This window comes from Lynx rufus, unplaced genomic scaffold, assembly GCF_022079265.1.
Source record: "Lynx rufus isolate CCGP_SWC_20201006 ecotype Redwood Valley unplaced genomic scaffold, mLynRuf1.p SCAF_8, whole genome shotgun sequence".
NCBI classification, from domain to species: domain Eukaryota; kingdom Metazoa; phylum Chordata; class Mammalia; order Carnivora; family Felidae; genus Lynx; species Lynx rufus.
This window is the reverse complement of record NW_025814896.1, coordinates 35,312,316-35,325,307: the sequence shown is the minus strand read 5'-3', so window position 1 is coordinate 35,325,307 and position 12,992 is coordinate 35,312,316. Positions and strand designations below refer to the sequence as shown.

At 43.2% G+C, this 12,992-nt stretch overlaps 1 protein-coding gene across 1 annotated transcript in view; it reads right to left on the bottom strand.

Annotated features, from left to right (window-relative positions):
* The window catches only part of PLCB4 (phospholipase C beta 4), a 340,960-nt gene that overhangs the window by 114,695 nt on the left and 213,273 nt on the right, over nucleotides 1–12,992 (bottom strand). The window contains exon 8 of the mRNA XM_047069062.1: nucleotides 171–250. Coding sequence (XP_046925018.1) covers nucleotides 171–250 — 80 coding nt within the window. The remainder of the gene's footprint in view (nucleotides 1–170; nucleotides 251–12,992) is intronic.

Here is a 12,992-nt window from a genome sequence, read left to right as displayed (position 1 = left end):
CCAAGTGGCCTGAGAGTACAGATATATATTGGGAACTTCCTCTCCAAGGTCAGGAGCATGGAGGGGAAGACAAGTAATATGCCGCCTGGCCATATACTAAGCCTTTATCTCCTAATCTGACCTTTTGCTTTTTAACAGCCAAGAACAAAGAGTGATATAACAAAACTCACTGTTTTTTGAGGCAGGTCATTGGACTGACATTGTTGGCCCTGAAGTTGTGTATGATTGATCTCAGTCCTTCTACCCATTGCTGAAAAGAGAAAGAGAAAGCATTCCTGATGAGTAAAACTACGAGCTAAAACTGGTGGTTTTTATTGGATAGCCTGTATCCATTTTGCATAAGAATAATGTAAACGCTTTGTTTATCTCCTCCCCACCACAGAGCAATCTTCATTCTGGTGCCATACTTTATTCTTTAATAAACAGCTTTCATTCTTTCCATGAAGATAAATGTAACATCTATAGCACTATTAAATGCTGGATTGTCACAAAGGAACGCTGCCCCCTGAATGACTTGTTAAACCTTCCAGTTGTAGCCTGTTTAAATAGAAGTCCTTTTTCAGCCGCTGGCAATCTTCATTATTTCTAAGCAACATTATACAATACACTATGACATATTTAGCTATTCCCATTTTAGAAGATGAGAGCATTTGGGGTTCATCAATTTTATCATGTGATTCTATTTCAATCTAAGAATTTCTTACATATCTTACCTGTCTGTGTTTTCCAGCAAAGCCTTAAAAAGTAAAGCATGTACTGATTGCCAGGGTATCCAGAGCAAACAGTGAAGTGCTTACATAATTTCTGTTTAAGGATTTGGACCTCAGTTTTAGCTCATAACATCACTCCATGGATTTACAAGGAAAAGTGAAGGAAGACTGCATGGCAATAAAGGAATTTGGGTCTCTTAAGGACATTCTACTAGAAAAGGCTAGCCTATGAATTAAGGCCAACTCTGCCCTTGGGTCCAACAACTGATGCCAATGAATGCCATACCAAGTTGCTAAAATAAAGAATCACACTCTTGGCAACCTGCTTTGTAACAAATTGACATTGGGGGTTAAAACAGAGCTGGGGCCTCCACAAAAGCCAGTACCTCCCCTTCTTTGGTTCATAGCGTGACTGCTATAGCTTTGTGCTGAGGAAGGGGAAAAAATTTGGAGTCGACAGTAATATAGATGTATATTCAATCTGCACTGTCCAGTATGGTAGCCACTAGCCACATGTGGCTATTTAAACTGCATAAAAGTAAAACTCAGTGCTTCCCTTTCACTAACCCCATTTCAAGTGCTCCAAAGCCAACGTGGGGCTAGTGCCTACCATATCAGACAGCACATATAAAGAACATTCCCATCATTATAGAACATTCTGCCAGACAGCACAACATAATACTAGTGATTTAGTCATTCAAAGGCCAGTGGTAAAGACTGAGTTCTATCAAATGTGTGTGGTTTTAATCTACTGTGAGAAAATAACAACATTAAAAATGTCATCTTAACCATTCTTAAGGAACAGTTAGTTCAATGGCATTAAATAACATTCACACTGCTATGTAGCCTTCACCACCATCCATCTCCAGAACTTCTTTCTTCTTGCAAAACTGAACCTCTCTCCCCCTTAAACAACTCCCCGTTTTCCTCTCCCCACCCCCAACCCTAGCAGCCACGATTCTACTTTCTGTCCCTATGAATGTGCCTATTCTAGGTTCTCCTTACAAATGGAGCCATACAGTATTTGCCCTTTGACAAATTTGCCCTATTTCACTTGGCATAATGTCCTCAAGGCTCAGGCAGGCTGCAACAGGTGACAGAACATCCTTCATTTTTAAGGCTGAATAATATTCCATTGTAGGTGTAGACCACATTTGGTGTATTCATTCACCTGCTAATGGACACTTGGGTTGCTATTGTGATTAATGTGGCTATCGCAAACGATGCTTCTATGAACAGGGGTGCACAAATATTTCATCAAGTTCCTGCTTTCAGTTTTTTTGGATACTCTGAGGTGGAATTACTGGACCAAGTAGTAATTCTATTTTTCATTAAAAAAAATTTTAAAGTTTATTTATTTTGAGATCAAGTGCAAGTGGGATAGACACAGAGAAAGAGGGGACAGAGAATCCCAAGCAGGCTGTGCATTGTCAGTGCAGAGACTGACGTGAGGCCCAAACTCACAAACCGTGATCATGACCTGAGCAGAGACCAAGAGTTGGACGCTTGACCTACTGAGCCACTCAGGTACCCCTCTGTTTTTAATTTTTGAGGAACCACCATTCTGTTCCCCATGGCAGCTGTGTTATTTTACATTCCCACCAACAGTGAACAGGGGTTCCAATTTCTCCACATCCTTGTTGGCACCTGTTATTTTCCGTTTTGTTTTCATGCTGACAGTAGCTATCCTGGTGGATGTGAATCTAATAGAGAGTTTTGGCTTTCTTCTTTATGCTTCAATCATACCTAACGGCTTTCTAAAGAAGGACTTAGGAGCCATGAGAGGTAAATTTCCTTCCACAACTAGAAAAGGCTATTTCCTGAGGACGTAAACAGCATTGAAAGCCTCCTGATGGTGAAACCAGGATCCTGAGGCATGAGGAAGAAAGGCAATAGTAGCATTAAAGAAATGCTCAATTATTTTCATCAGCAGCCTTCACTTCCTCTGTCAGATTAAATATGGGAGTATAATTCCCTGGGGACTATCAAGTAACCTGTTATTGGGCTAATAAACTACAGGCTCACACCCAGTTTCCCAAGAGAAGACAGAAAAGCAAATAATTTGGTTGCCATTAACTGGGAGGCATTTTCTCAACCTGAAGGCTTGTTACGTGTTCCAAAACACAGAGTCCATGGTTTCCAGGGATAAAAAAGTGGACAATCCGAGACTGTTCACCGGCTTTTTCTGAGCATTCTGATGTAGTTGTTTCTAAAAATAAATTATAGAGATACCAGGCTTTGAGGAGGCTGAAACAACTTTCATCCATCTTTTGAAAATACAATGCTGGTGAAGGTTCTTGTTTGTTGTGACCGAAAGGTCTCCATGCGTGACCTTTGAGGTCATCAGTCCAGTGACAGTACTCGTGCATTAGTTAGGGGGAAATGCCAACAGAATCCTCACGAGCCCTAAAGGGCGCTGGGATGGGGGAGGTTGTTGCTTCTTCTGAGATGATAGAAGTGAGGGTCAAGGGCCTTGCCCAAGATCACAGAGCAGCTGGTGCAGAGCTGAGAGGCAGGAAGAACTTTGTTATCAGCCCCTCTTAGGGCTTGTTCACACATCTCCCTCCTTGGCATGACAAGGTCCCATCAGGACTTTCCTCCTTTCTCCTGTCTTCCAGATAATGCACATCTAGCATATTAAGGCCAAAAGACTTAAGGAAATAGGTGAAGTGTTTTGTTTTGTTGTTTTCAACATAAAATAGATGAGATGCCAGCAGGTGTCAGTAGAACCCCAGAGTTTAGTTGGGAAGTTGCACTAGGGGTGAGCTAGAGGCACATGAACTTCTTTGAATGTTTTCAGATTAAAAGAAGCCAAAAACAAAAACAAAACAAAAAGGCAACTTAGATAAGTTTTCTTGAATTGCTGAAAATAAGCACATATGTTAACAGTCTACATCATGCCCCAAAAGATGCACCTTCAAGCCCAGGGCTGCATGTTTCTAGAAGGGTCGTTCCCTGACACATCTTGAGCACCCTCATTGGCTCAGTGATGACACACCCACCCTATGATTCCTATTACACTGGGTGCCTCCCTCTGGTCTGGCCTTCGTGAGTGGGCCAGCGCAGCCTGCATGCAGGGAACCAGCCCGAAGGATCAATTTGGATGTCCAAATCAGCAGTCTTTGCACTTCCCTGGCATGCTGTTCTTGTTAGGGTCCTCTCATTTTTTAATCTTTTCCAGGGCAGACAACCCCAGAATGTGCCACTCTGGCATGTGGATTTCCTTGAGCTGAAGACAATCAAGGCCCAATGAACTCAAGAAGAGCTTTTTACCTCTCTCTTAACTGCCTAAAAGAATTTAGTTAGGGGGCTTGTACGAGGAAGAGAGCTATTACCAAAGACAACAGTTTTTTCTGTTTTTCTTTTTTTTAACATAAGAAGGTCTTGTTCGGGGGCGCCTGGGTGGCTCAGTCATTTGAGTAGCTGACTTCAGCTCAGGTAATGATCGCACAGCTCCTGAGTTCGAGCCCTGCATCAGGCTCTCTGCAGATAGCTCGGGGTCTGGAGTCTGCTTAGGATTCTGTGTCTCCCTCTCTCTCTGCCCTTCTCCTGCTCATGCTCTGTCTCTCTCAAAAATAAACAAATTAAAAAAAATACAAAAAGAAGGTCTTCTCCAAAGAGCATGATAATGATTTGTTTACCAAACATTTGCCCTTCCCATCTTCCTGTGAATTGTCTTTGCCTTTTTCTTTTTAAATTCATTTATTTATTTTGGGAGCGAGAATGCACATAAGCAAGGGAAGGGCATAGAAAAAGGAAGAGAGAAAGAGTCCCAAGCAGACTCCACAGTCAGCAAGGAGCCCTATGCAAGGCTCAAACTCACAAACCGTGAAATCATGACCTGAGTTGAAATCAAGAGTTGGACACTTAACTGACTGAGCCACTTAGGTGCCCCCGATTGTGTCCCTTGCCTTTGAAACTCCAGACCCTTACCCCCTTCTTCTCCTTGGCTCAGGATGGCATATAAACCTCAATTATCTGATTATCAGAGAGCCTTTCTTGTCTTGTGGGGCTCTTGTACACACATAATTAAATTTGGTTTTCTCCCGTTAATCTCTTTTTATTAAAGGTGGGTATCTCAGCCAAGAACTCAGAAGGGTAGAGGGAAATTTATTTTTCCTCCCTTACACCATGCACTAGGGGCAAACTATGAAGCTTTTCAAGTAAAGATCTCCACAGGGTCTAAGGTTGCAGTAGGACAAGACCCTTTATAAGGTGCTTAAGATGTAAAATTGCAACGTTTCACATATCTCCAGATGAATAATCAGTGGAGTACCTATATCATTACACATTAAACTAGAAACTTGGTTTCAGACAGGCATTTGAGCTTTAAAGGGGTTCAGACTCTAAAATAAAGACACTGTAGGTAGAATCCTACGTGTTTTCTCTTATGGGTCCCTATATGCAAGGTGAATAATTTTAGCTGTTAAGATAAGTTAGGATTAGTTGCCATTAAATTGTCAATATTTAACTTTGAGGACAGGGGAAGCAAGACATTTTCAGCTGGTACACTGTTATAAGTAAACTACGTGGATATCACTCAGAGACCAGATTAGTAGTTTCTAGAGCTGGCTGTACATTGGAACCCCTGGGGAGCTTATAGGACAGTTTAGAAAGCTGGAAGTGGGGCACCTGGGTGGCTCAGTCAGCTAAATGTCCAACTCTTGCTATCAGCTCAGGTCACAATCTCATGGTTCATGAGTTCGAGCCCCAAGATGGGCTCTGCACTGACAGTGTGAAGCCTACTTGGGATTCTGTCTCCCTGTCTCTCTGCCCCTCCCCTACTTGCACTCTCTCTCTCTCAAAATAAACAAACTTAAAAAAAAAAAAAGAGGGGTGCTTGGGTGGCTCAGTCAGTTAAGCATCCGACTTTAGTTCAGGTCATGATCTCATAGTTGTGGGTTTGAGTCCTGGGTCGGGCTCTGTGCTGACAGTTCAGAGCCTGGAGCCTGCTTTGGATTCTGTATCTCCCTCTCTCTCTGCCCTTCCCCTGCTTGCTCTCTGTCTCTCTCTCAAAAATAAATGAACATTAAAAAAGAAGAAGAAGAAGAAGAAGAAGAGGAGGAGGAGGAGGAAGAAGAAGAAGAAGAAATGCCAATTCTCAGGTCCCACCCAAAATCTACCCACACAGCCACTCTGGGAATGGGGCCCAGCAACCTGCACTTCAACAGGCCCTCCAGATGACAATCATGCAGTCCTAGTATGGAGCATCTGGTACTGATCACAGATACAGATAACTGAAGAGGGTGTGGAGGTGGCCACAGGAGGATAGGCTTGTCTAGTTTTGTTTTTAAACAATTTTATTGAGGTATAATTTAAATATAATGAATGGCCTAGAAGCTTTTGATTCAAGTCTTTCAAATGCTAACTAACCACCCTTAGGGTGAGGACTGCCAATTGAGACACTTCAAATTTTAAACCTTCGTTGCCCTGTTTTGGTTTAAATTCACACACACATGTGTTAAAATATTTAAAAAAATTTTTTTTAATGTTTACTTATTTTTGAGAGAGACAGAGAGAGAGAGAGAGAGAGAGAGAGAGAGAGAGAGGAGGGGCAGAGAGAGAGAGGGAGACACAGAATCCAAAGCAGGTTCCAGGCTCTGAGCTGTCAGCACAGAGCCCAATGTGGGGCTTGAACTCACGAACAGTGAGATCATGACCTGAAGTCTGACACTTAACTGACTGAGCCACCCAGGCACCCCTGTGCTAAAGCATTGCAAGGAAAGTTACAAGCATTGCAAATGCAGAGCAGGCAGCCAGAAGGAAGTTGGTTCAAAGGATGTTCCACAGGAAATCCAGCTGCTGGCAACATTCCAGGATCTCAGGAGGCAGCAAGAGATGGCCCTGCGGATGCCAGTTAGAAGTGACAGCTCCCCCAGGTTCTGAGAGAGGCAAGCAGAGAATCTGGACAGGCCTGGGCTTTGGGAAGAACACTTATTGGAGAACCGGTAGAGAAGCAAGACAGAAGTCTGTTTCCCAGAGCTGGGGTACATGATCAAAACATAACCCACACCACCACTGGTCCTGTGGATGAGGGAGCTTGAGTCAGGCTGAGGACAAAGCACAAGCTAGCACATCCCCACCCCCAGGTGGGACCTGTGTGATATTCCTCAGGCACTCCTGGCTGCCCAAAACACAAAGGAAAGGAAAGGTTAATTGATAGAGATCACAGTCATACAGTGTCAGTCATAGGAGATATCCATGACAGTGCTGGAAATTCCCTTCTGGCCTGGGACAGAAGGCAAAGTGGGAGACAAAGACAGCCTTGATGGCAAGAATGAATCGGGCATCGGAGCCTGAAAGTCACCACAGTTGCTACCCTGAGAGAGAGGAGTACAAGATAACAGAGAAGCGGAGGACTCTCACGCATAATCAAGGAGCTAAATTTGGCAATCCTAGATACAATTCAGCAGAAAAAACCCAGGATCAAAGGGGAAATTAAGGAGCCTGTACTAATGACCAATAGTGAACTACTGAAACTGGCATCCAAACAGCAATTGGGAATTTCGCAGAAAAAACAAAAGCTCAGTAGAGAGACAGCTAAATGGTAATCTCAAAAGCCCTTGGGAAGTCAATAATAATTCTGATAAACTTTTCAAATCTAAAAGACCCAAGAGAAGAAAAAAGGAAGAACAACTGGGGTCCTTTTCTCTTGACATCATCTGAGCACCTTCCAGAAAATACAAGTTTTTCATCTGCTGTTCTCCATCCACAGAGTAAAACTGATCAAGGTAAAAGGAGGAAGGCATTAAGTGCCATCTGATGCTTTTTCTTTTTTACATCTGTTAATTTATTTTTGAGAGTACACACACACACACACACACACACGTGCGCACACAAGTTGGTGAGGGGCAGAGAGAGAGGGAGATACAGAATCTGAAGCAGGCTCCAGGCTCTGAGCTATCAGACAGAGCCCAAAGCAGAGCTTGAACCCATAAACTGTGAGATCATGACCTGAGCCAAAGTAGGTCACCTAACCACTGACTGAGCCACCCAGGTACCCCAAAGCCCTCTAATTCTTAAATCACCTTCAGAGCATGCCAAACGAGTATTTGGGCAGGAAATTAGCTGCCAGGAAGGAGTATATGTGGCTGTGTTTGAAAGATAAATTTGGATGGGCCTGGATAATATTTATCTTTTTCTAGTCAAAACTAGTGTAGGCACTCACAGATAGTCAAAACAGCCTCTTAGCCTGGCTGGTTATCTTGACAACACTGGGTAGTTAGGTCAAAAAGAACCTCTAAATAGTCATAAGAAATGGGAGGACATCGTGCTGTTCTGGATCATCGTTCAGAAGCTGAAGTGTCAAATTCCCCTACCAACTGGATTCTGTTCATTATCATTCCAAGAGGCAATTTTTGCATTGCCTAAGCTGTCCTAGTGTATCTATAGTACCTTGTCTCAAATAGCACATCTAATTCCAGATATGTACTCCAATAAATACACTGTTGAAGGGAATCAAGATACGCCACCCCAAAATATGACGCTTTGGTCCAAAAATTATTTTGAGCTGAAGGCATCTGAATTCCTGAAATCCCTTTTGTGACTAAAAGCAGATCCTGCCTGAAAGAACCACACTGTCATAAATCTAGATCCAGGAGTGGCTCTAACCTTCCCTTCTGGAAGATGAAAACTTGGCACCACACTCTAACAGAAATGGTCATAAAATTCTCATGTCCATCTATTCTCAGGGCTCATTTATCTTTCCTAAAAGTCTTTTGTTCTCCTGTAAGTAGCCTTTGCCCCTTTCTTTCCCCTGCTAAGAGGAGGTACAAACTGTTAAATATCCCTGCTCCTTTGGCTATTTAATTCCTTCTGTGTTGCGCCACGCACATAAAATTAATAAATCTGTATGCCTTTTCTCTGTTAATTTGTCTTTTGTCAGTTTATTTCACAGACCCAGCTGAAGAAACACAAACTAAAAATGGAGGTACATCTATACACTCAGAATACATTAATGCCTTAGGTTCATTTATGCCTACAGACTTTATAACGACATACAATGCTCTTTCCTGACTTAACAGAGCAAGCAGCTCCAATCTTACAAACTCTAGAACTGATTCACAAACAAAATGAGATATTTGCTTTATTTTATGCAACATTTTTTTGGCATCTGCAAAGAGAACTCTAGATTAACTGAAGAATTTTAAGATATTAAGAAAACCAAGAGCATTACCCTATGCCAGTCAGAAACCAGTTTTGTGAAAGCACACTTTTGGTCACAGCTGTCAAATCTGCAAAAATCCTGGTGGTAAAGGAAGAGCAAATGGCTGGTGAATTAAAAGGTATTCGTGAAGTGGTTTCTCTGGCTGATGCCTGTATTGTCAAGCTCTGAAGTCACATTCCTCCTGACCTGGACCAGCTGACAGAGCTGGCAAATTAAGACATGCAAGACATGCCAAAATGAACACTAACGGTATCTCTACACGCAGAGGCTCTGTGATAAACATAACCCATCAAGGAGCTGCTGGCCAATTCTTGCCTATGTAGCATCAACCTACACAGCTCAGGCAAATCCAATCTATAGGTAATCCTATAAACTAAATAGGGACTTGCTATAGAAGATGCTAAAAAGGGGCCAACCTTCATTACCTTCCCATCCTTTATGGAAATCTTTCCCCCAAACTTCCCATGCAAGGAAGCGAAGGAAGGAAGGAAGGAAGGAAGGAAGGAAGGAAAGAAAGAAAGAAAGAAAGAAAGAAAGAGGGAAGGTCAGAGAAGAAATGTGACAGCAGGAAAATGGAAAGAAAAAAGAATATTTATGACAGAGATGAACAAATGAATGCCTAGATTACGTTGCTTTCATACTTCCGGGAAAATGTGGGGCTGAGAATGCCTCTGTGACCTTGCTTGTTGACCGTTTACTGGAAAGCAAGAGTTCTGGAAGAGTTTCATTTGTGTGCCTTCAACAGGCAAAAAATCCCACAAAACAACAACAACAACAACAACAACAACAACAACAACAGAAAAACAACAACAAAATACCAGTTTGGTAAATAGCTGAATACCACCCCCCTGGGGCTGAGATTCCTACCAGGATAATAGTGCTTCATGGAGCACTACAGTGAAGAAATCTAACAAGGCTTTCTCGTGCTTCATTGACCAGGGAGCCTCCTTTAAATGTAGGCTTTTGTGAGGAATCTATTTTGCAGTTCACCAGTTTGGGAAGGGCTGCCTTATGATTTCAACGTCTACAGGTAAGGACGTTAACTTTTACCTCAACAGTAGAGTAAAATCATACAACGTTCAGGTAGAAGTGGTTGGGCAGTAACAGAATACAGGATCTAGAGTGAATCTGATGCCTGGCTTCAAGACATGAGCTCTGCCACTTACTGGCTGTGTGACCTTGGGCAAGTTACTCAACCTCTCTGGGCCTATTTCTTCCTCTGCAAAATGATAATCATGCCCAGCCCAGAGGACTGCTGTGAGAGTTAAATGAGATAATGTATGTAAAGCACTTTGAACATTACCTGGTATTCAATATAAACTAAAAAATTCCATTGCTGCTGTTCTTACTGTAATTATTGGGGGTCACTGGTCAGCATTTCTGTAAAGGGCCAGAATATACATAGTTTAGGCTTTAAGAAGGCCACATATGATTCTCTGTTTTATAGTTTTTATGTTTTGTTAACAACTTTTTAAAAATGTAAAAAGCCATTCTCAGCTCACTGGCTATACAAAAACTAAGGCTGAGGGCTGGGTTTGGCCCATAGGCTGCACTTTCCCAGCTCCTGATTATTTTTATTTTTACTTTGAGAGACAGAGAAAGCGTGAACAGGGGTGGGGCAGAGAGAGAAAGAGAGAGAGAATCACATCCCAAGCAGGCTCTTTGCTGTCAGCGCAGAGCCCGATGTGGGACTCCATCCCACAAACCACGAAATCATTACCTGAGCTGAAAATCAGAATCAGACACGTAACTGACTGAACCACCCTGGGGCCTCTGCCAGCCTGATTATTAAACTTGCCCCAGATTATAGTGCTCAGAGGCAATAAGGTCTCATCTCAGATGAGGTGTCCCACCCATCTCCTCGTTCATCCTATTTTTTTAAAGATCAGAAAACACACGAACACATGTAAGCTCTTTTTACACATACACTATGTTCACAGTGGCAATTTCTGCCAGCAGTAAAAAAAAAAAACTGGAGCTATGCGTTAAGGAGGGGAGCAGTTTAAAGCCGGTGACATTTTTCTCTCCCAGGGCCAAAAGGTGAAATCCAAACGTCACATGATACTTCTGGAGCAATTAGAGTAACTCACTTTGCATTCCCTTGGTGGAGTCATTTGATAACACTCTCAATTAGGGCAAACTGAGCGGCTCTGAGCTGGGTCTAGAGCATAGAGTCTCTTAGGAAACCTGTCCAGTTCATGAAACACAACAGGGGGTGGAGAAGGCAGGCCCCTGCGACGAAAACTTGTCCCTCACAAAGCCCCCACATTCTGTACAGGAGCACCCAGGGGACTCGTTCTAAAGATGAGCTGGTAACACCAAGAAAACCTACCTCAAAGATCATGGGGATTTACAATTACACCGAAGCCCAAGAAAAGATTTTAAAGACCAAGGAAATGCACGTGATAGAAATTTTAAATGATAAAATACAGTACATTAAACTCTATAAACAGTATGAGCCAAACTGTGTATGAAAGAAAATTGTGTGAATTAAAAAGACACATTGGGGTGGCTGGGATGGGATTGGAGGGATCAAGAATGGGGTTTCCTTTGGGGGCTGGACGATAGGTTCTAGAACTAGACAGAAGGGGCTGTTGCACAACACTGTGATCTACTAAATGGCACTAAATTGTCCACTTACTTCTAAGTGGCACATTTTGCATTATGTGAATTTCCCTTCAATTTAAAAAAAGACACAGAAGACGGGGTAATGCACTCTGGCGGAGGGGGGGAGGGTGGTTCTTTTCCTCTGTGTCCTCTTCTGCACTTTCTACTCGAATGTACTGGAAGTACCCGCTCTACCATAAGCAATACTCCCTCTGCCTTCGGAAAACGCTTGTGAACAATACAAAAATGCATGGTCTGTGCAAATGTTTAAAATGAATTTGCCGGTGTGCTCAGGGTTGCTGCAGACTGGGGCTCTAAGTCACACTTTCCTCCTCTTACTACCCCAAAGAGACCTCACTGATGCAGGTGAGAAAACTGCCTAAAAGGACAGCAAAATCTCTTCTAGCTCCAGTGTCCGGTTCCTGAATGTGAACTTTGACAAGGAGCTTTATTTTTTTTTTTAACGTTTATTTTGGAGAAAGAGACAGAGAATGAGCAGGGGAGGGGCAGAGAGAGAGGGAGACACAGAATCCAAAGCAGGCTCCAGGCTCTGAGTTGTCAGCACAGAGCCCTATGCCAAGCTCGAATCCATGAATCGTGAGATCATGACTTCAGTTGAAGTCGGACGCTCAATCAACTGAGCCACCCAGGCACCTTCTTTTCTTTTTAAAGGTTTATTTATTTTTGAGAGAGCGAGAGCGCACAGGCAGGGGGGGCAGAGAGAGAGGGAGACAGAGGATCCCAAGCAGGCTCCATGCTGATGGTAGCGAGCCCGACGCCAGGGCTCATACTCGGGAACCATGAGATCATGACCTGAGAAGTTGGACGCTTAACCAACTGATCCACCCAGGTGCCCCAGGCAAGGAGCTTAACTTTGAAGTAAGTCTGGTGCCATGAGAATCGATAGTTAAAATCCACCATTGACTACTAAAGAAATTTGAGAATTCCAAAAAAACAAAAAACAAAAAAACCCCACGAAGATAGGTGTTTTTAGAATGGCAAGGGGCTACAGATGCAGAACACAGGGACAGCAGGCCAGGGCTGGCTGGTCCACAGACACGGCCCGAGGGCCCCCAACTAGCAAGTGAGCTCCTTTATGTTGTAGGATCCACAGCCGGACCTGTGGCATACACATTCTCAGAGAACCTATTTTAAATAAATTTATTGTCCTTTCCCCCGTCTCGATGTCACTAGGCCCTCACTTTTTGATAACCGTATCCGTATATCATACTCCCAGCTAATCAGACTTAAAATCTGTCTCCCCCATAGCTTCTCTCCCCTTACCCAGGAACAAGCTCTCTGGATTCCGTGTTCAGAGGTGTCTCAGGCCTCCCTCCATGGGTAACTGGTTGCAGCCAAGTACAACTGATTTTCTTGAATTCTATCTCAGGACTTCTCAAACCATAAGTACATTCGGAATCTTATTCAAATGCTGATTCCGATTCCTCAGGGCTGAGGCAGGGCCCGAGATTCCACTCAGAGTTCCCAGGTGCTGCTGCTGAGACCCA